The sequence below is a fragment of the Oratosquilla oratoria genome, chromosome 11, assembly GCF_046742065.1.
Source record: "Oratosquilla oratoria isolate Oo_2021 chromosome 11, ASM4674206v1, whole genome shotgun sequence".
Taxonomy (NCBI): Eukaryota; Metazoa; Arthropoda; class Malacostraca; order Stomatopoda; family Squillidae; genus Oratosquilla; species Oratosquilla oratoria.
The window spans coordinates 13,461,969-13,486,305 of NC_134787.1; the positions used below are offsets into that span (position 1 = coordinate 13,461,969).

Here is a 24,337-nt window from a genome sequence, read left to right on the forward strand (position 1 = left end):
ATATTTAATGCATCTGCCGGCCCCAGGGGCGCACTTTTCGTTGGCTGAGCGACGCGTAACTTTATCTCTCCCATATTGCTTTTGCTCTAGTACCGTGGCGTCACCACGTAATCTATATTCTCATGACTTGGTTTTCGGTGGAGGAATTAATTGTCAATTGATTAATTTTGTTGTTGTAAAGTTCTTATATTTGTTTTGTTGGCTTTTTGTTATACATTAAATTAGTTATCTTTGTTAACTTCCGTTTGGATTTGCCTTACCCACATCAAGGCCACTAAGTACGAACCCCTCCTAGACATATTTCCTTATATCCTTGCGGAAGGCATAACAATGTATGTATAATGGTATCAAGGTCTTTGTGACCCAAATCCACCTGGTCCATGAGACCTACACAATTACAGACCTACACATATACTGAATACAATGTGTTGGATCTTGGTGAGCTGTTTACTCATGACACTAACAGTATCCTTGTATCGTGTATGAAAGGGGGGGTTACTTCAATGCCCAACATCCCATCTTGATGTCCCCATGAGGACCTTATGTGATTGGGCATCATTTTGACCACATGATCCTTACATACATGTTCTATGTGTTCACATCAAGAGGGGTTGCTGGGGCATTGAAGGTATGCTGAGGGGGGTTACTGGATGAAAAAATATAATGATCACTGATCATGCCTCTAAACTTGTCACTTGAAACTGCTGTCCCACATGAGATTGGGGGGGTAAACAGATGACTGCTCTGGATTCTGCACCAGGTCCTTATACTGGACCCTATATACTCCTTTGACCTTTGCAGCACTTCACTAAAAATCTTGTATGGAAAAAGTGGACACCTACTACATCCACCACTCCTTGATGTTACTAAAACATCTCTACCACATCAAGAGCACCCCTACCTACCCAATTTCCCAGGGATCAATGCCATTTGCATAAGAGCCAGTGGCAGGGGTGTGCTGTGACCATTTGGCCCCCAGCTCTTGGGGTTGGGGTGTGATTTCACAATGAAAATGCTACCACCACCAGAAGAGGCTGGATGACCACATTGTAGATAACTGTCCAGGATGTAGCACTTCTCCCCATACTACAACACATTATGGAAGACTGCATTGTACGCAATCATGCATGCCAATAACACAATATCCACTCCATAAAGGATTAGTGGAAAAACCCCATTCCAGCCGTGGCGTTCCTCAGGGAGACGGGACTGCTTGGCCAGACAATCTAGGGAACGACGAAAACAACTCAATCTCCCACACCACCCATCAAGAATTTGACAAATACCCACATAATGCCCGTCCATATAGCAAGGGAATGGCAGACTTATTCTCCACACTGGAAATAGTTGACAAAGTCCTTCCCATGATAATACCTACCCTGGCCCCCTGCCTCACCTTAGCCACATACATACATACATATACCAAGGCTTTTTCCCCCTTACAAGGGGGGTAGCCAAAAAGAAAAAGGCATAAAATCATTCCCACCCATTCCATCCCTGAATACACTCCACACCCTCCCTCTTATCTTAGCACCTCCTGAATGACGGGTCATCCCTGCACCTTGTCCACTGCCCTGGGTCAGAAGTAATGTCGCAAGACACAGCACATCCACAGCAAGGCCGCTTCATTAAATCGGTGACCCCCCCTCTCACTTAACAAAATCCCAAATGCCAACTGAAGTCATCCAACAGGAATCTCGCTCCCTCTTATTCACCTACTTTACCTTTACCAGACTCCTGTTAGGCATCGCCACCTCTCAGTATGAGAGACCGCCAACTTCCCCTGTCGTCGAAGATCCGGTTTTGACGTACTTGTTCAAGCGTTGTGCCCCGTCAGCGTAGCCCATCGTCAATATTCATTATCCATCTCTTTCTGGGTCGTCCAACGGGTCGCTTGCCGGTTGGTGTCCAATAAAGCCATCTCTTTGGGGTCCTCTCCTGATCCATTCGTTCAACATGTCCAAACTATCTTAGTTGTGCATGTTCTACAAACTCTTAAGATACTCTCTACCTCCAACTCTTGCCTAATTGCATCATTACACCTACTTTCAACATAAACAGGGACAGCTCCTGCTCTAACCATGGAGTAGGTTATACAGTAGTGTCCCTTAGTGAAAACAAGATCTGAATCACTCCCTTGCATTAGCTTATCTTCACCCTGTATTATCATCCACAACTCAGGAGGGGAATCCCTTCCTACTGTGAATCCTGTTTCAAGATGTTACAGCCCTTTCCATCTTGTCTCCTACATTGTGATATGATATGGTTTAACGTCACACACTCCCCCCTATCGGGAGGCTAGAACGGTGCCCCTCACAGAGGGCTTTGTAGCGTGGAATTTAATGAACCATGCCCTTGGTTCAACTTCGCCGGTGGCAGGATTCGAACAGCCTTCACCTCGACCTTCGCCGCAAGTAACGACGCCTTAACCCACTCCTACATTAGAGAGGGAAATAAGATCTCAAAATGAGATTTGAAACCAGGTTGAAGGAAAAGCAAGTGCTGCCTCACCACCTCCTTGTGGTATCTCTGGCTTCACTCCCATCTGGGAGTTTAAGCCGAGAATAAGGCTGCAACTAAGGCTGACATTATAATTAGCCTGTCAAACACCTCATCTATATGTATAGTTAATAATATTGAATTAAAAAATTTCCAGAGGCACAGTCAGTCATCAAGCACAATTTGCAAATTATTTCTTACAAGCTTGGCAAATATCTATAAGAAATATCTAATTTACCACCTTTGAGACTTTCCCTCCATTTCCCTTAGTGATACTTGGTCTTTGATATCCAGTGCTGGAATTTCATTATTCAATAACAAATAAGGCCATCAGGAAAACAAAAACTCCGTAAGCAGTTATCTGTATTTTTCACAATATACTTCATTATGTACAGGAATGTAAGAAAAAAAAAAAATTAATATTTACATACCTTCTTTGGGCACCAATATACTATATTGTATTTATTAGCCTAAATATGAAATAATTCATTTATGCTGTTTGTAGACTGCAGCATCTACTTACAACAATCCATAATGCCATGACAACAAATACATACTGGTAATCTCTCAAAGTAACAAATAAAACAAAAATGATAAAATTTCTATGTGTTCATAGTACCTTGACTTCTGAGAGTTTTTTATGATGAAGCAGTGAAGTTGAGATAAGATTAGTGGTATAGATGCAAGTCGTATAAAGATCAATATAGAAAAAACAATTTACCACCTAAAACAATGTTACACTTTACAGATTTTCTGGTTTCTTTATTCATCTGAGGAACCCTGAACTAAAAGGGGTCTTTGTGAATCAAAATCACTTTCAATCTAGGGTCCACTTCAGCTGGGAAAAATATTAATCTATAAATTATACCACAGTATTGGCAGGGTTACGAAAATGGAAAAAATCTGATGCAGATTAATTCAATTCATAATAAATACAATTCATTAAATTCGACACTGCAAAGTCCCCTGTAAGGGGCAATGTCCTAGCCACCTGACATGGGGAGTTTGCTATGTTAAAACGAATCATCAGTCATCAGCATCAATAAATACAATCATATTGGACAGCATTAAATTTTGTAAAATTATCCCATTAAAAAAAAAAAAAAAAAAAAAAAAAGTGAAAATAATTTCATCCACTGAAAAGTAATGTATACCAAAACTTGCACAAATTGAGCTTAAATTCTAAATAAATATCAGCATTCCTTTTATAATGAAGCAAACACTTGTCACATTACATTAATTTTGCTTTTTCTGTAACAATGAAAGTCATCAGTAACCTAGGAGTGCAATCAAACCTAGAAGACTTTCACTTAAATAATCAAACCTTAACAATTTTCCTAAATTTGTAGAAATATCACATTGGTTGATGCATAATTTACAAGTGATACAATTAATTAGAATAAAATCCAGAAAAAAAGTGTATTTTACATTTACAGGAATTTCTACTATATCCTTCATGAAAAAGCACTTAACTCGTTCAATATCACTTGAAATGTCAAATTCCCCTAGTACTCCTCATCTTATATGAGAATTTCATAATCACCAGAAATGCTTTGGCAATGCAAATATATACAAATAACAATGACATAATCCAGAGCACTTCTGATGAAGGTAACATTGTTTTTCTTTAAACTACCACAATTCTTGTAACAATTAATACTTACAATTTTGAGTTCATGATTCATAGATATCTTTTACCATACAACTTACTGCTCCTACTTCATAAGGGCTCTGTAATTACTGGACTTGACAAAATATTACCATATTGTACAGTCTACTTCTCAGTATTCAAGGCTTGTATAAATTCTTCTAATTTCTCCTGTATCTGTCTCACACGTTCTGTTGAGGAAAAATAAATCAAGTCAACCCACAAGCTGCACTTCCTTGTATGATGTATCCAACAGCAGACTTCTCTACAGTGTATGATCTACACCCAGCATTGGTTATTTAAATTTTCCTTGTACGAAAAAATAAAAGTAAAGAAAACAATAGATAAACAAAGAGCAAAGAAAAAGACATAGAAAAAAAGGAAGAACAAAGAGAAAGAAAGAAAAAATAAATAAATATAGATGTGTTCAGTTGGAAGTTCGGTGTGTAGTGGTTAGGATGTCAGGAGTGGTGAGAGGGAGGGAGAAGTAAAGGAACAGCACTGTCTCTCTATATATCAATATATCATACATACATATACCAAAGGCTTTTTCTCCCTTACAAGGGTGGTAGCCAAAAAACAATATATCAATATCTATATATCAATATAGGTATCTCTATTTATCTATATATCAATAAGCTTCTTCCCCCTTATGTGGGAGGTAGCCAATAAGGGAGGTAATGTAGGAAAGTGCATAATGGAATGGAGTGAAGTGTCACCGAGGATAATGTGGGCAAAAGTGAGACTGAAATGGGGGATATGGGCATTTGTAAGTACATATAATCCTGGTAGTGGGGAAAGCAAAGAGGACAGAGCTTTAGACTGAATTAGGCAAGTATGTGGATTTTCAATTTATACATGGATGGGGTGGTGCGAGAGGTAAACACAAGGGTAATGGGTCAGGGATAGGAGATAAAGGAAATGGAGAAAAGTGGGACATAGGCCAGTTGCTGTTTGCTGACAATTTAATGAAGTGGCCTTGCTGTGGATGTGATGTGTCTTGCGACACTGCTTCTGATCCAGGGCAGTGGGCGAGATACAGGGACGATCCATCATCCAGGAGGAGCCAAGATAAGAGGGAGGGAGGGGGTGAATGGGAGTGGAGTATGTGGTGATAGAATGGGTGGGAGTGGATTTTATGCCTTTATTTTTTGGCTACCTCCCTTGCAAGGGGGAAAATGCCTTTGGTTTATGTATGTAGATTTTTTTGAGAAATGTATTTGTAGTAGTGTTTGGAGATGAGCTGATAGATGGAGTTGTAGGGAGGTATGGGGTGGTAGGAACTAGCAGAGATGTTAGAGATGCATACAGAAAGAAAAACTGTGATATCAAACAGAGATGCATACTGAAAGAAAAACTGTGATATCAAACACTATATCTAAGAAGAAAGATAAGCGTAATTATACATGGCCCAGGATGGTGGATGGGAGGGTAGTTAAGAGGGCATTCATGGACAATGTAGTGGGCTCCAAATGAACTAGAAGACTTCTGGACACAAACATGTTCAGAGTGGATTGTCAGACCAGGTTGTTAGGACAGTGGATTGTCAGATTATTATTGTCTGGTTGAAAGGAAATTTAGAGTGGAAGTTAAGTGGAGGAAGAAGAAGAGAGAGCAGAGGTACTGAAAGTGTGCAAACTAAAGAGAAAGAAAGAAAGAAGACCAAGTGAAGGTGAAATGTTTTGTAGTAAAGAATTAAGGAGAAACTTGATTAAAGAAAGAATGGGCATTTTCAAATCAAAGTACTAAAGTGTTCAATGACAGTAAGTGGGATGAGGAGGAGGACAGGAGAGGCAGTGAATGGTGTAATGAAGAGGTGAGGGTGATGGTAGCAGAAAAGATGTGAGCATATGAATTATGGCTACAAAGAAGAAATTGGGAAACACATGAGAACCACCAAGTAAGGTGGGTGGAAACAAATCACAAGGTGAAGGAAGCCATGAGGAAAGGTAAATTAGAAAGGAAGGAGAGTCATATACAAAAGAGACGGTAAAGGGTGCAAATGGACAATTACTAATGGAAGTGAAGGCAGTAAGGGGAAGATGGGTATAGAATTTCAGGGTGTTGTTGAATGTATAGGGAGACGGGGCTGCCAGAAAAATTATACTGAGAAATGAAACCTGGTAAAGCAAGGAAGAACCACACTAGGATGACTAGGTTCAAGACACCATCCAACACTATGACAGTACTAACATAGATATGTGGCTACAGAAACAAACTGCCCCAGATGCAGCCATCACCCAGGAGACATTCAACAACTCATCTTACACTGCCCCACCCTAGTAGTAGTATATAATTCAGCCTTAATGGTTCACAGCAGGACCAGCCTATCCTCTGGAGAACACTACAGCCTCTGTACCTCACCATGGTGGCTTAATCCAAATTGGTAAGTGCTACATGTGAAATTTTGGTATGCTGGAATGGCCATGGTTGTGAATGAAGTCTGAAATCGGTGTAATTAGCTTGATCATACTGATTAAGTGTTAGCATATATATGCAACACTGATTTACCACTCCTATGATGTCCGTCATTGTGTACAGGGGTTGGAAAACCATGAAAGTGCTTTGCATTTACCGGGGATTGAACCCAGACCTTCTGTGTTCCACGGCAGGAACATTACTGACTGCTCCACATGGGCTCTAGTCATACCCATACAACACAATATTTCTTCCTAAGTGACTTATGGACCAATCCAGTGGTCGTTCTTTGTTACCTGGGAACTGTGGGTGTCTTGTCAGAGGCATCTTAGGTAAAAGATTAATTGATTTCTGTACACGTTGGCTATCAGTTACCAAGACTGCACACCAGAAATCGTCAAAGAACCTGTTTCCTCAACTGTATGTATAAGATATAAACTTTACAAATTAATTCAATAATCCATACTTACTCAGTTCTTCAGCTAACGAAACTCTTCGACCTTTCAGTAACTCTTCTTTCTTATCTCTGTCATTTCCATACTCTTCCAGCACTTCCTTAATGTCTTTTTCTAGCCGTCGAGCTGTATTATACACAAATGGAAATCATATTACATCTATAGAGGACATGTGCTATGAAAATTCCACTATTACTAAAAAGTATATTTCAACATACAATTTCTTTATAAATTTATGAAAAAAATTTTCAACAAAAGATTTATTGCAATTGATTCTCTAAAGACAAGAAATTGAGAGTTAATGTGTATATCCACCATGTTCTGGTGTTCAGTTTTATTGAAACTTACCTTCTCTATTCATCACCTGTTGTCTAAGAGCATTTGCAGTGATCTTGATCATTTGCTGAATTCTCCAAAACAGAACAACATCACTGCAGTCCACCTAGGAATAATACAGTTCAAAATAATTGTGCATGCACACACACATACATACATACATACATATACCAAGGCTTTTTCCCCCTTTCAAGGGAGGTAGCCAAAAAGGGAAAGGCATAAAAACACTCCCACCCATTTCATCCCTAAATACACTCCACATCCCTCCCACCCTCCCTCTCATCTGACCACCTCCTGGATGACGGGTCATCCCTGCACCTTGCCCACCGCCCTGGGTCAGAAGCAGTGTCGCAAGACACAGCACATCCACAGCAAGGCCGCTTCATTTAATCGGCGACCCCCCCTCTCCGTCCCCCCTTGCACACACACACAAAATATATATGATAATGACTGTTGCCTTGAGTTTCACAGGCTGACAAATCACAGCCCCATTGTGGCTGGCAATGTTCCTTGGATCTCCCATAGATCTCTCTAAAATAAATGTTGGATTACTGTTTGCATTGTGTTCATGTGGGACTTTCTTTGTCACTGACTTAGTAGGGAAGCAGCAGCCAGTCAGCTCTCCTTATATGAAAAGGAATACAAAATACACTTAAAATTAGTAATATATTGGATCCACTCTACAGGCCAAGTGTCAAGTATTTAGGGCTGCACTTCTAGATGTTGGCTTAAAAGGTTCTACATCAGGGGTCACCAAACTATGGCATGTGAGGTCAAAATATTCAATGTGTAAATAAACGATTTCAATTTTCAAATCATTCTTTCAGTTAACTGGACTGCTGTGAAAAATATTTAGTAACCCTGCTCTACATGGTGTGTTTACAGGTTATGTATGCATGGGAGACTTATGTTTAAGATGGTGTGTGAGAAAATGGTGGAGTTACAAGAATGGATGGAGTAGGAGTGGCAGGGGCAGAGGGTAGCGGGAGAGCTGGTAGATCGGATTGACTGAAAGGCACACAGGTGGCTTGAGCATATGGATGGAGGGAGTGGGGGAGGGAGACCAGCAAAGGGATTGTGGGGAGTAAAGGTGAAGAGAATGGGCAAGAGGGGAAGACCAAGAGTGAGATGGATGGAGGGGGTCTAAGAGACATGACTGTCAACTCGCCATATGTGAAAATGTATTAGAAATACAGATGAAGTTGACAGGAAGATCTTGGACCCAGTCCAGAGATTGTCAACCTTTCTGGGATACACCTACTGATGGAATTAAGGGGATTGAAGGGCTCTGGTGTCCATCTTGTAGGACCATCACATGCAGGTACCCATCATTGATCCCTGTACATATGTTTGGATATACAGATATAACATAAGGGTACATGAATACATGTATATGCATGTATATATCAATTCAACTAAAAGAAAAGACTTACCCCTAACTCGCCCTCCAGTCCCTGGTGGTACGCATAGAACACCTTTCTACATTCATAAGCTTTGGACAACGCCCGCCGAAGGAAGTGACGTCTATACACTGGGTGCCAGGTTTCTCGAACAAATTCATTATCAACATCAACACCCATGCCTTGCACATTCTTGCGAACTTGAGTAAGTTCATCATATGTAAGTGTATTTCTGTGTGCCTGTAAAAGGTGAATCAATCATATATATATTAGTACAAAGAAATACTATAAGAATCATTACATACATACATATACCAATGGCTTTTTCCCTCTTACAAGGGAGGAAGCCAAAATCAAAGATGTAAATCCACTCCCACCCATTTCATCCCCACTTACTTCACTACCATTCACCACCCCTCCCTCCCTCTTTTCTTGGGTCCTCCTGGATGATGGGTCATCCCTGCATTTCACCCATTGCCCTGGGTCAGAAGTAATGTAGCGAGACGTAGCACATCCTAAGCAAGGACACTTCATTTAATCAGCAACACCCCCTCTCTGTCACCTCATACAGAAAAAGAGAAGACGGAGAAATCCCTTCAGGCTGCGTCAAAATATCATTCACATACTCTCTTACCCACTCACACCCTTCCATGTATCACATCATCATCCATACACAACCATTCTCCACTCACCCCTATCTTCTGTCTTCTTCCTTCCTTCCTCATCAGACATTCCCCTCCTTCCCAATGCCCCTTTTACCCCATCCATCTATATCATCCTTGGTTGGCACCTCGTGTTCACTCCTTGCACCTCTGCCTTCCACACCTCTTTTATTAATCTTTCTTCACTCATTCTTTCCATGTGTCCAAATCCATCCCAATACTCATATATCCCCCCATCAACCCCTCTAAACCCCCTCCTCTCCTGACATCACTTTGTTCTCCCTGCCTAAGACCAACATCTTCTTGGAAAGTAGTCAGAGCCCTTGGATCTGTCCACCTTTCAATTATCATCATTACTAAAACATGACACCCAAGTTGACCACATACACCAATTACAAATGAACAAACTAGGAAGCTTAAGTGAAGAGACAGAAAAACACTTTGAGCCAGTGAACAGTACAGAAGTCACAGACATAAACACTACTGTGCACACCTTCAATAGAACCATACAAAACACAGACAAGAAGTACATCCCAGAGGGAACAGAAAATTGTACAACCCGAATTTCACACCAGAAATCCAAGAGTTCCTCAGACAATGTGACACACTCAAACACAACACCCTATACCTATCCCTCAGAACAGAACCGACCAAATACAAGTACAGGGGTCCCTCAAATAACGCGGATTCGAATAACACGGATTCAATCATATACGGATTTTATTTCAAAACCATCTCAAATGTAGAGAACTGTTTTAAAATTCGCGCCGAGTCGGGCACGCATACGCACACACGCGGCAACATCGCAAACAATTTTACCGCCCTAACCTGTTAAAGTGTAATGTTTCTTTCGTTTGGAACACAACTAATAAGTCTGATAATGACTGCGCTTGTCGTGTCTTAATTTCTCTTATGAGGTTCTTGTTACTGGCAGTGGTGGTTTGGGAGATCAAAAATAGACATATACATGCTTACACACGTGTAGACACGCACACGTAGACACGTGTTAGACAACCAGTGTATGTTGTGAATGCGTGTGCATGTACACACAAATACAAACACAGACACACGCACGTACATGCTTACTTGTACATGTTAACACAGACGCGTACACGCACGCACGCACACACACACACACATACGCCACATACACACACATATACATACGCCACACACACACACACAATGTGTATACGCCACATACACACACATGTATATACGCCACATACACATATACGCCACATACACATGTATATACGCACAAACACATACATACGCCACAAATGCCACATACATACACGTGCGCACACACCCCCAAACACACACACACACACACACAAACACACGCACACACACACGTACACATACACATACATACGGTTCTCGGTATTTAATATGGAAAGTCAGCATGCGCGGATTTGGTCATACGCGGTAATTTCAGGAACCTAACCCCCGTGTTATTTGAGGGACTCCTGTACTTAACACAGAGTCAGGACTGCTCGGACAGATAGTCTAGGGAACAACAACAATAACTTAGCACAGAGTTCAACAATAAAATACATGAACAAAAACCACTAAATTGGCAAACTTTTGTTAACACACTTATTCATGAAACAAACAAAATAAAATTGTACAAGACACTAAACAGCATCACATTATCCAACAGTAACAAATCACACTTTCATATAGCAATCACAACAACAGTCACCCAACCTTAAGACAGGCAACAAACAAACACTCTCATAAATCACTTTGCATAGACAACCCATCTCATCCCTCACCCTGATGACCAACACATCATCAGCCATATGAAAGACTTCCCCACAGACCCAGGCTCTATAGCCTTCATAGACAGCTAGATGGAGCATATAATTCATAACCTCAAGCACTCATCTGCTTGTGGTCCAGACAAGATAAGTAACATATACCTAAAATGCCTTGGACCACATGGAATACATGCACTCACCAACATTGCAAACTAGTTATTCACACAACATACACATCTGGAAGCATGAGATCTTCATATTCCAAAAAACTAACAAAGACCTAACAGTTCCAGCCAATTACATGGCAGGTAGAAATGCCTATGTCATATAATGGCCAATCACTGCACACCAGAAATTTTAAGAATGGAGTACCTCAGGGTTCCATCCTATCCCCCACACTCTTAAATCTACACATTCATGATATACCCACACCCTCTTATGCAGACAACATAATAACAACTACATGCACACACTGTAACACAGATAAAGTTGCAGAAATACTACAGCCATACCTCAACACACTCAACATCTGGTTCACGATATTTAGACTAAAAAAAGACCCAACCAAATCCAGAACCACACTTTTCAACTGGACAGCAGAACACAAATACATACCATGCCTCTTTATCAACAACATCTTCATACCACAAACACCCTCCCTAAGATTCTTGGCATAACATATGATACATTCAAACAACACAAAGACAAAAAGTACACCTAGACTTAGCACATTTAAATCAATTGCTGGAACAACATTCAGAAAAAAAAAAAAAACTACCACTACAATATAAAAACAATATGTATGCTGTTACGAATTATGCGAGCCCCACATGGGCCCCTAATCTCACTAAGACACACCACAACATCCTACAGAATATACAGAACAAAGCTCTAAAGACAAATACAAATACACAAACACACCCACAGACCATCCATGCCATGAAACAAAAATCCTCAGTCCCTTGACATGAGAGATATGCTGCAGCCTACACAAACATAGCCCACCTACTACACTATATGGAAGACCACTCACAACACAAGCCAAGAAACATGAAAACAATACCCAAATACCTATATCACACACAAATACTCTCTTCTCTTCCTCCACAACCACCAGACACCTGCTTCCAGAAGCATATCCATAATTATATCCTATGCTCCATTGACAAAGACAGCATTGCTGCATACCAGATCCCCTGATATCCATTCCTCTGAATCATCCATCCCCTGATAGGACAGAGTCCACCTGCAGAGGCTACAATGCGGTCACCTTCCAGCCCTTCAAGTTTAACCCCTTCAATATGGGCCACATGGCATGTCTGGCAGCATTAGCTGCCAGACATGCGATGTTGCATCATAATACTCGCATTATGAAAAATAAAGTCACTGCTCTATCGCTCGTTCTCTTTCACCCGTGAATTTTGATAACCATAGAAAATATGATGAAACCAGTTTACAGAGTATGTGGGTCACGCAGGTACGACTACAATAAATACAGGTAGTTCTCGATATATGCGACTTTGATATATGCGAATTCGCGTATATGCGATTCAAGAATTTGCACCACTTTTCGATATGTGCGGGGATATATTCGTAGATATGCGATTTGACCTAAAAAAAAAATAATAAAAAATAAAATAGTCGTGGCCGATTATTTTTTTTAAAAATACCTATTATATATTTGAAGTTGGTGCGCATAAAGCCGTGTGGTAACACTGGCTGCATCAGCTAGGTAGAGCTGGCATCACTGCGGCGTTATCACAACAACAACACCGGCAGCTGTACAGACGGCATCGTCTTAGGCATCCTTCCTGTTTCATAGGCCAAACCATTGTCTTTCTGCAGGTAATTAAGCTTTTTTGATACACAAATTAATTATTTTTTTCACAAACAAATTAATTTTTGATACTTATTACTGCCCCAATTAATTTCGTCAATTTTCACTCTCTGCAAGAATTATCGTTTATTCTCCGCACTGGATAAACTCTAAGCAGTAAGCCTGCCTGTGTATCTCCAGAGCACATCAACAGTCAGTTTAAAGGTCAGATATCAACAGATATACCATTCACTAAAAATAATCTAAAAAGTACTTTTTAAAAGCATACAAATAAAGTTTTTACCTATTACAGAAGAATTTATTCAGAAAATGAAATGAAGATAAAACTGATTTTTGCCAAATTTGATAAGATGTAGATGGTGGAATTATATAGAATACTGTCAGTATGTTTTTTTACTGACAGTATTCTATATAATTCCACCATCTACATCTTATCAAATTTGGAAAAAAACAGTTTTGTCTTCATTTCACTGCATCGCCTGCTATTCGAAACATTCCGCCCGTGCGCTTCAGGAAAGGTTCGGGGAATTCCGCGTTCGTGACGTCACAGTTGCCAAACAAACAATATTGTTATTCTGAATAACTAGACTTCGGAAAAGTGGTATGCGAGGCGCAATTAAAAGTGAATTTTCTGAATAAATTCTTCTGTAATAGGTAAAAACTTTATTTGTATGCTTTTAAAAAGTACTTTTTCGAGCAATACGATGATTTTTAGCGAATGGTATATCTGTTGATATCTGACCTTTAAGCGTAGCAAGCAGTCTGAAATGTGAATTGTAAACAGACTGATTTTTCAAACAGCTGAAGAAAATACGCTTGGCGAAATAAGTGATGCACCACTCAGCCCCTAATCCATTGCCTTGTGCTAAAATGTATGTAAACATATATGAGATGCAGTATGTAAGCCCTTTGCCAAAAAAAAAAAAAAAAAAAAAAAAAAAAAAAAAAAAAAAAAAAAAAAAAAAAAAAAAAAAAAAAAAAAAAAAAAAATCAATCCGAGTTGAGAACGTATCCCCCTTTTTCCCATAGGTTCAATAGTTCGATATATGCGAATTCGTTATATGCGGGGGGTCCGCGGAACGGAACCCCCGCATATAATGAGAACTACCTGTATAATCAAGACGCCGACGTTGGCATCCTCGTGTACCCACCTGCTCCTCATGACGCCTACGTAGGCGTCACCGTATGGTAGGGGTTAACAGGCTGGATGATAGCATCACTGATAACTGTCCAAGGTGTGACACTTCACCCCATACTATACAACACATATGGAAGACTGCATTGTACAGTCATACATGCCAACAACACAACATACACTCTATAATGGATTTGTGGGAAAACCTTGTTCCAGCTGTGGCATTCCTCAGGAAGACAGGATTGCTCAGACAGACAGTCTTAAGGAATGACAACAACAACAACTGGATTCAAATCTAAATCCACAACATACAAGGTAAGAACAGATGCACTGCAAAGATACCAATCAAATTCAAAGGACTAATATGATGAGATTTATTGACAAGACTTGTTCATACTTACATATTCTGATTGTAGAAGCTTCTCAAGCTCCGTTTTCACAGCTGCCCTCCGCCTCTGCTCATCAGCTGGAGAAGTCCAATACATCCACTGTTCTTTTGTGCCAGGTCCAACCATTTCCCTGAATCAAACCAAACATACTTCACCATTAGCCTCACAAAGTTTAAGAATACTCCAGAGCTCTAAAAACCTACTTGCTCAAAACATTCTAAAAGTGAAAATTTCAAGTAAGAGAGAACTGGAGCAACGGACTAGCTCCCTTATTAATTGATAATCGATCATTGCATTGCCCATGCCTCTTAATCAATCAGTCAATATGTTGCTCCAGGTCTCTCGTATAGAGACCCATAGCTCCCAGATAACCAGTCTGGATGGTCCCATAAGTCACTCAAGGAAGAAATATAGTGTTGTTGTCAAGGGAATGTTAGTGTAGGGCATTATGGGATTTGGCGTTAAGTGTCTTCTGTGCAATGGTTGCATCTAGAGCAGTTTGGTTTTGTGGCCAAGCTTATTCTGTGTTGATATTGCTATAATGGTGGAGAGTATCCTGAATGCAATCATGCCAGTATGGTTCCGACTTTTCTTGAGAGGAATTTTCTATGGTGCTGATGTCTAAGGGGTAAATGATGTTGAGGGCTTTAGCACAGAACTGTGTACCTACCATTTTCATACAATATTCTATGGAAGGATTTTAGCTGCTATGTCCTGGTGTCCTACTGGGAAGTTTTCTTTTATTACATCCTGTTATTACTCTCAATGCTTTATTTTGCACAATTTGTAAAGTGTCTATATGTTTGTTTTACAGATTACTGGGAACCATGATTTGGAAGCATGGTTAAGAATAGTTCTTTTGAATAAGTAATTAGTTTTTTTCTGTTGTTCAAACCCTGTGCTTGCTATAGACTTTAGTAGGTTTATTCTATTGTTGATTTTCATTGTCAAATCTTAGACATGTGGACTAAAAGTCTTTAGTATCAAAAGTGAAGAATAGAATTTTTTTCCAATAGAATTTAGCCATTTAATTTCACTGCAGTGTTTTTCTGATTCATGGTTGTCTGGATTGAGAAATGTTACTCATGGATTCTGGGGTATGGCTTCCAATCTATAATTTCTGAGCCAATGGTCTAGTTTGTCTAAGTTGGCTTGGGTGTTCTTAGATACAATTTAGTAGTTTCTATGCTGGATAATAACTGTCAGGTCATCTGCATGAGTTCAGTGATGTTAAGTTCTGAATCAGGTGTTGGGACACCATTTGTGAAGAGGGTGAATAGTATAAGTAAGGGTATTGCTCCTTGGGATATTCCATTGTCTGTGCATTCAGTATGGAAGCCTTTCAATATTTTTGATGCCCCATCAACATCTTTGTTGTACATCTCATCACTATCTCATACATCCACAACACTCCAATAAGCTTCTCTATCAACCCTATCATATGCCCTTTAAGTCCACAAAAGCACCATAAACATCCTTACCTTTTGCCAGATGCCTATAAAATACCTGTCTTGCTGCAACACTTAATCTACAAAACTTCTTCAAGAAGTAATATTCATCTTGACTAACTCTCATATTGTTATAAATTTCTTTAAATAATATACTCATCATGCTTACCACATACATCCCTCAGAATATCGGAGATATTTTTCCGCAGCTTACCTCAGTGTGTTTTCTGTGGCAGTTAATTTCTCTTGCACAGATTCCTGCAAGAACTTGCATGCAGCATCCCACTGTTGCTTATCATGAACTGATCGATCTTCTAATGCATTAAGTTGAATGACTCTTAACACATCTGATGCCTGCAGACAAACAAAAATAAATGTTTTTCACATTACAGCAACCATTTACTTTTACCCAAATTCCTTTGTAACTTCCTCCTCTCATACCCTTCTAAACTCATTCATCAACAATTTATTTTCTTCAGAATCAGTCACAAGTTAAGTGTCATCTACATATAACACTGGTACATTTCGTATGACTTTCCATTCTCAACCACCAATTCCAAGCCTAGCACCCTTCCATTCACCTCCTTTATGAACCCATTCATAATGAAACACACACTGATATGACAACCCTGAAGCTGCCCCACATTCACCTTACATCATTCACTCTTTCCATTCCTGACCCCAAATATCCCCTGCTACTCATTAAGACATAATTGTTACACCATTATATATAAATATATATACACACACCCCATCTGGGGTATTGGCTGCATGTTATTGTGGCAAAGTAGCATACAGTTGATACTTTAGGGTCTATATGGGGCACCCCTATGGACCAGAGCCACACATAATTTTGTCTGTGATAGAGGAAGACTGTTCATGGAGAAATGACGACACTTTTATTATACTGCGATTATCCCTCTATTATGCTGTCCCCCAACCCCTGTGCCATTTCTCTGAACATTCATTTCCTTTTTTTGCCTACCCTGTGGTGGGGGAAAAGAATGCTGCCACCAAGTTTTCACGAAAAAAAAGGATGGGGGTTAGGATTAGGAATCCTGCTACCGCCCACAGGAGATATTCCTAAAAAAAGTAAAGTCATAAGAGGGTCTAGGAGTTTTCCAACCAGTACCCTTAGGTTTGGGTCTTTTAATGTGTGTGGATGTGGTACAGATGAGAGTAAAAGGGAAGAGATAGGCAGTATGTTTGTGAGAAGAAAGATGGATGTGTTGGCATTGTCTGAAACTAAGTTGAAAGGGAGTGAGTGTGAGTTTGGGAGTGTAGTTGGGAGGTTCTCAGGAGTGAAGAGTGGGCGAGGGAGACAAGGGGTGGCTATACTAGTGAGTGAAGAGATAGGTAAGCATGTAGTGGAGTGGAAGATTTCTTCAAGGTTAATGTGGATGAAGGTGAAGCTGGGGAGATGTGGGTTTTTGTAAGTGTGTATGGGCCTGGTAGTGAGAAGAGTGTAGAGGAAAGGGAGGCTTTTTGGATTTAAAAGAGTGCATAGAGGGATTAGGGAGAAATGTCAATGTAGTTGTATTGAGAGACCTTAATGCTAAGGTAGGAAATGAAGAAATAGATGGAGTGATTGTGAAGTATGGAGTTCCAGGAAAAAATCGTAGTGGAGAGTTGATGGTGGAGATGGGTCTCGAAAGAGTTGATGATAGCAAAGTGTTTAGGAAGAAAGTCAAACATAAGTACACATGGGAGAGGGTGGTGGATGGAAGGGTGGTAGATAGAGTGTTAATGGACTATATAGTGGTAACCAGGAGTATGGTAGGAAGAGTTAAGGATGTACATGTTCTAAGGGGAGAGAGTGGGGGAATATCAGATAATTTTTTGGTGGAAGGTAAGTTGAGAGTGGAGAATAGGAGAAAGAGGAAAAGGGCAGAAGGTACAGAGGTATTTAGAGTGAACTGCTTAAATGAGAAAGAAAAGGAGGAGTATAAGAAGAAGCTGAGAGAATACTGGGAGGGAGTGAAGGATAGAGTAGAACTAGGAGTGGAGGAGGAAGCGAAGAAGGGTATAGGAGAGAAGATGCAGGCTTTCATAGATTGGTTACAAATTAGGACGAGGGAATTGTATGAGAGGTACAAAGTAACAAGAAGAGAAGTAAAGTATAAGATAAAGGAGGTAAAGAGGAGAGAAGATGTGAAATGGGGTAGTATGACAGAAAATTTTGAAAGTAATGAAAAATGTTTTGGAAAGATATTAAAAGAGGAAGAGGAGGCGAATCAAGTAGAAAAGAAAAGGTAAAAGGTGCAGATGGAGAGTTGATAATGGAAGAGAAGGCAGTGAGAGGACGGTGGGTAGAGTATTTTAGGGAGTTGCTAAATGTGAAGGAGGATAGGGAGGGAAAGATAGTTGCAGTGGGAAGCACTAAGAAAATTACCATGATGAGTGAGGAAAATGGAGGAGAAATAAGGAAAGATGAAGTGAAAGCAGCTGTTAAGATGATGAGAGCAGGTAAGCACCTGGGTTGGATGGATACCATGCAGAATGTCTGAAAAAAAGGAGGTACAGTTATGGTGGACTGGTTGGTGAGGTTATTTAATGTTTGTTTCAGAGAGGGTAGAGTGCCGGAGGGCTGGAGGAGTGCCTGTATGGTTCCACTTTACAAGGGAAAGGGGGACAAGTGTGAGTGTAGTAGTTTCAGAGAGATCAGCTTATTAAGTGTAATTGGGAAGGCTTATGGGAGGGTCTTGATTGAGAGGATTAGGAGAGAAACAGAGGGAGTAATTGGTGAGGAGCAGTGTGGGTTTAGGAAAGGTAGGGGTTGTGTAGATCAGATTTTTGTTCATATTTTTGTTGTAAGACATATGTGAGAAAGCTATAGGAAAAGGTTAGGATGTTTTTTGGGCTTTTATGGATCTGGAAAAGACTTATGATGGGTAGACAGGAAGGCACTGTGGGAGGTTTTGCAGATATATGGGATAGGAGGAAAGCTGTTAAGAGCAGTCAAGATTTTTTACAAGAGTAGTAGAGCTTGTGTTAGAATCAGAAATGGAGAAAGTGAGTAGTTTGATGTAAAGGTGGGACTTCACCAGGGATGTGTTACGTCACCTTAGCTGTTCAATTTATACATGGATGTAGTGGTGCAAGAGGTAAATACAAGGCTAAAGGGTCGGGGATTGGAGATGGTTAAAGGAAATGGAGGAAAGTGGAAGATAAGCCAGTTGTTGTTTGCCAACGACACTGTGCTTGTGGCAGGATCAGAGGAGAGATTGAGTTAGTGACAGAGTTTGGGAAGATGTGTGAAAGAAGGAAGTTGAAGATAAATGTGGGTAAAATTAAGGTGAAGTGATGTACAGGGAGAGAAAGTGGCAGCAGATTGGAAGTGAGTATTAGGGGAGAGAGACTTGAAGAAGTGGACAGTGTGAATGTGCCAGGAAAGGGAAAAGTGGAGGTGGAGGTACAATGTAGATTGAGAGAAGCAAGTAAATACCTTGGGAGATTAAATAGTGTAATGAGAAATAGACATTTGGGAATGGATGCTATGAGGAGATTGTATGAAGGAGATTGTGCTGACAGCATTGTATGAGGCAGAAACATGGAACATAAGAGAGGAAGAGAGAAGGAGTTTGAATGTGTTTGAGATGAGGTGCCTGAGAAGTATGATAGGGGTTACTAGGCTGGATAGAGTGAGAAATGAGGTGAGGAGAACAGGAGTGGAAAAGGAGTTGGGAGACAGGACTGATGAAAGAATATTGGGATGGTTTGGACACATGGAAAGAATGAGTGAAGAAAGATTAGTAAAACAGGTATGAAAGGCAAAGGTGGATGGAGTGAACATGAGGGGGCAACCAAGGATGAGAGGGATGGATGGAGTAAATGGGGCACTGGGAAAGAGGAGAATGTCTGTTGAGGAAGGGCAGGAGAAGACAGAAGATAGAGGTGAATGGAGAATAAATAAATATAATGATGATGATATGGTTTAACATCACAAACTCCCCCTTACTGGGAAGCTAGGACAGTGTCCCTTACAGAGGTCTTTGTGGCATGGAATTTAATGAACCATGCCTTTAGTTCAACTTTGCCAGTAGCAGGGTTTGAACTGCCATCCCCTTAACATTTGCCACAAATAATGACATCCTAACCCACTTACCCAGGTAGCTTAAAAAAAAAAAAAAAAAAAAAAAATATATATATATAATATATATATATATATATATATATATATATATATATATATATATATATATATATTTTTTTTTTCAACCATATTAATTTTTTACTTTATATATATATATTTTTCCCATACCCTCTTATATTTTTTGTTGGAGAAACAGAGAGCAATATCCCTAGTCCCCACCCTTCATCCCATATAGTCATCTTTTACAACATATGGGAACACAGTAGCAGAATTCTTTTCCCCCACCACAGGGGGATCCAGTAGAAGTAGTCAAAGCAGTGGTAAAGGAGAGGTTCAAGGGATCAGTATAAATGAGGGACAGCTGACATACAAAAAATATCATCATTCCTTTATGAGTAGAGGTTTTAACTCTGATCAATAGGGAAAACACTAAACAGTTCCTAGAGTGCTGGCTGCATATTACCATACAGCCAGTACCCCAGTACAGAAGCTAAGAGATTTTATAAATGGAAAATAAATAAGTATTGAATGGGTGAAGGGTGGGTGCATGCCTTGGCTGGCTATCTCTCTTATATGGGGGAAGAAGTCTTTTTGTACACAGATAAACAAAAAAATCATTTGAACATCTTACCTTGTCTTCCCATATATGTCTACGCATTGCTTCATTGACCACTGAACCTTTCAAGTTATCAAATATGGTGTCATGATCCCTGCTTGCCTTTGCTCTTTCCATGAAACTTCGGAACTCTTCTTCAAGTGTCTCCCAACCCACCTCAACACACTTCTTTGGAAGCATCATATCTGCCCACTGCTTGAGCTTGATATCTGCTGTTGTGTTGAATGTTCCTGTACAAAAAGTATAAAACCCATAAGATACTTTTACATAACATAGAAGAATGTAATGTAATACCTCCATTAGTTGCTGCTAATACTAACTATGAAGGTCTTAAGTTATACTTTCTTCAAGATTTAAGCGTAGCCATACTATATACAATGACCTTTATTCTCTAAACTCTGTATTCACCTGGATGCAGATGCTGGAAAGTACTCAGTTAAGTGGATCCATTTAATGGACGCAGATTCTAAACCTGCACCCACTTCATACACGTTAAAACCCATTTAATGACCCTCCCACCTCGGCACCTCACGAATGAAGGGTGTACAGCGAGAACTCTCATTAACGGATATTAATTAGCTGTGTTTGCGGTGTTTTCGCTGTTTTTGGCGTTGTTGTTTAGTGCGTGCAATCACTATGCCACCCAAAAAGCACTCCAAAACACCGCAAACACAGCTAATTAACATCCGTTAATGAGAGGTCTCACTGTATCTCAAAATGATTTTCTTTAACGTGTATTGCAAGACCACTCTATCAACACAAGCATTTCTATGAATATCCCCCAAATGTGGATTTCTCTTTTCTCTTGCACCTACATACTATCAAATTATTAACATTTACTTTCTTTAAAAAGACCATTTTTGCTTAGAATGCTTCATTTTTAAAGAAAAGTGAAAATGTAAACACAATAATAATTACAGGAAAGCTATCACAGAGAAATACAATATTGGAATTTTGGATCCAGTTATAAAAATCCGAGTTTTTTTTCCATCAAAATACAATTGAGTAACTTAAAAAATATATATACATATGAAATGATAAAATAAACTAGACTTACCTGCATTATCTGTTTGTGCTGCAGGTAAATAAATGTTCTCAAAAACATGTGTCATCACTTTTTCCCAGAGCCTTTTATAAAGTGCATCTTCCCAATGCTTTGGTGACAAGAGAGACAGATTGACTACCTCATCCAAAATTTCACCTCTTGCTTTTTCAAACAGTTCATCACGATCTAACTCACGAATCCTGTACAAAAAAAATAAAAAAAAAATAAATAAATAAATAAATAAAATAAAATAGAATAAATAAAATAAATAAAATAAAAGAAAAAATAAATAAATAAAAGAAAAAAATTAATTCCTTAGTAAAATGTCGCCTATTCCATAAAAGTCCACATGCTCTTCTATAACAAACAGTATATCTAAACTTTTCATCCTCTGGGATGAATGGGATCTTAAATGAAGAAGACTGCCAAGTGTTCAAAATTTACCTATCAGTTGAATCAAATTATAATTATCTATCCTTGATCTCTATCAGTGTTGGACTACATGTTAAGAGGGTTCAATCAATCAATTGTTGTCTTGAGTTTGACTAAGTGGATATCCTAAAGCCCCACAGTGGCTGGAAACAGTCCTTGGAACCTCCCACAGATCTCTCTGGGAAGATACTTTGGACTGTTGTCTGTGTTGTATCCGTGTGGGACTGTTTCTATGTTACTGACTCAGAATAATAGGAAGAGGAGAGCAGTTGCTGATTGTCAGCTTTCCATGCATGAACAAGTGTACGAAATGCACTTCAAGTTAAAAAAGAGAGGTCTAATGCCCACACTAGAGACTGAGTGTCAGCCCCTCAGGGCTGCACCTCCTGAGGAGGTGAGGGGGTTGACAGATTTTGAAAATGGAGAGCTTTGCTCTCCATCTCGCAGGACCATCAAATGCAGGTACCCATCACTGGTCCCTATAAAGAGGGTTACTGGGGCTAATCAAAGTCCAAGGTACAATCATCTATTTACCACAGGCTTCTTTCCCCCTTATAACTGAGATAGTCAAGCCTAAAGGCACATACCCACTCTCATCCACCACCCTTTCCTCCATCTCATCTTAGCTCCATTGTACCAGTGCACAATACTTGTCTAATAAACATTTGTACAAGAACTATGAGGTCTTGATATGGTGGACACACACACATACCTGAATTCCGTTTAGGGTTTTGATAGTGACATAAATTAGTTAATTGTTGCCTAGAGTTTCACCGAGCAGAAAACCTGTGGAACCACAGTGGCTGGCAATGGTCTTTGGACTCTCCCACAGATCTCTCTGGGAAGAAACTATGGACTGCTGTTTGTGCTGTATTAATGTGGAACTGTTTCTACGTCACCAGCTGAAAGTGGTAGGAGGGCAGCAGTTGCCATTTGTCAGCTCTCCATCACTAGCCCCAATAGTGCATGAAATATAGTTGATAGAGAAAGATCCTGGGCCCAATCCAGAAGCCCCTACACCTACTGATAGTGAGGAGATTGACAAGTGTTGAAAATGGACAACAAAGCTGACCATCTTGTTCAATCACCACATGCAGGTATCCATCACAAGTCCCATGGTTACATTACATAAAGATAGTAACATCCAACTCTGTTGATCTTTGACAGCTTTGCATCAGTTTATGTCTAGCAAAACAGTCATATCTTTGATATATATGTATATATGTATGCACATATTTTCATGTTTTTATGTGTTACAAAATGACCTAAGCCAAGAACATTTTTCATAAATGCTGCATCAAAATATCCAGGAGGAGCTAAGATTAGAGGGAGGGAGGGAGGGAGGGAGGGGTGGTGAACAGGAGTGGAGTGGGTGGGGATGAAATGGGTGGGAGTGAAATTATGCCTTTTGACTTTGGCTACCTCCCTTGTAAGAGGGAAAAAGCCCTTGGTATATGCATGTATCAAAATATCTAGTACAGGCAAACTGACAAACATCTTACCTGAAATGAATGTATGAATGCTTCATCTTTCCTTATAAAGAGAGTCATTGAGTCAAAGCAGACATCTTATGGGCCCCAAAATAGGCATGCATACATATATACATATACCAAAGGCTTTTTCCCCCTTACAAGGGAGGTATCCAAAAAGAAAAAGGCATAAAAACCAGGCATCTAACAACAATACAATACAAAACAAAACATACACACCTTGGAAAGTTGTTTTTCCACTCTGTTTCCAGATTAAAGCGGGTAGCCTTGAAAGCATCTGCTTGTTGTTCCACTGTATCCCTCACCATCTTCCAGAAGCGTTCTGATACAGCAAAGCTGAGATTGCGTGTTGTACACTGGTGGCTATTGACAACTCCTCCCCTAAAGTAAAAGTTATCATTACTAATAACAAAAAATTGAAAACTAAAGCAAAATATTCCCACAAATTCATATAAAATCAAATTGATACTGAAATAACTTGAATCACTTGAATATTCTTGATGTCCTAAAGAATTCTTCTTCATAGTCCTTGATATCCTGTATCAAATCTTCCTTGTTACCACGCCCTGTCACCACAGCAAAGTAGCCAAGAGCTTTCATAGGGAATAGCTTACCAGCAAGAATCTTTTTAATCTGCAACAATAATAATCAATATAGAAAATACCAGT

General features: G+C 39.7%; 1 protein-coding gene across 11 annotated transcripts in view; it reads right to left on the reverse strand.

Annotated features, from left to right (window-relative positions):
• Positions 1-2,849: 2,849 nt before the first annotated feature.
• The window catches only part of Opa1 (Opa1 mitochondrial dynamin like GTPase), an 87,381-nt gene continuing 65,893 nt past the window's right edge, over positions 2,850-24,337 (reverse strand). For all 11 annotated transcript variants that reach the window (XM_076192301.1, XM_076192305.1, XM_076192303.1 and 8 more), the window contains 10 exons: positions 24,157-24,302; positions 23,889-24,050; positions 21,760-21,947; positions 20,718-20,932; positions 16,208-16,347; positions 14,558-14,675; positions 8,790-8,996; positions 7,369-7,462; positions 7,036-7,146; positions 2,850-4,338 (listed from right to left, as the gene is read on the reverse strand). In XM_076192301.1, the coding sequence (XP_076048416.1) occupies positions 4,274-4,338; positions 7,036-7,146; positions 7,369-7,462; positions 8,790-8,996; positions 14,558-14,675; positions 16,208-16,347; positions 20,718-20,932; positions 21,760-21,947; positions 23,889-24,050; positions 24,157-24,302 (1,446 nt within the window). In that variant the 3' untranslated portion in view covers positions 2,850-4,273. The remainder of the gene's footprint in view (positions 4,339-7,035; positions 7,147-7,368; positions 7,463-8,789; positions 8,997-14,557; positions 14,676-16,207; positions 16,348-20,717; positions 20,933-21,759; positions 21,948-23,888; positions 24,051-24,156; positions 24,303-24,337) is intronic.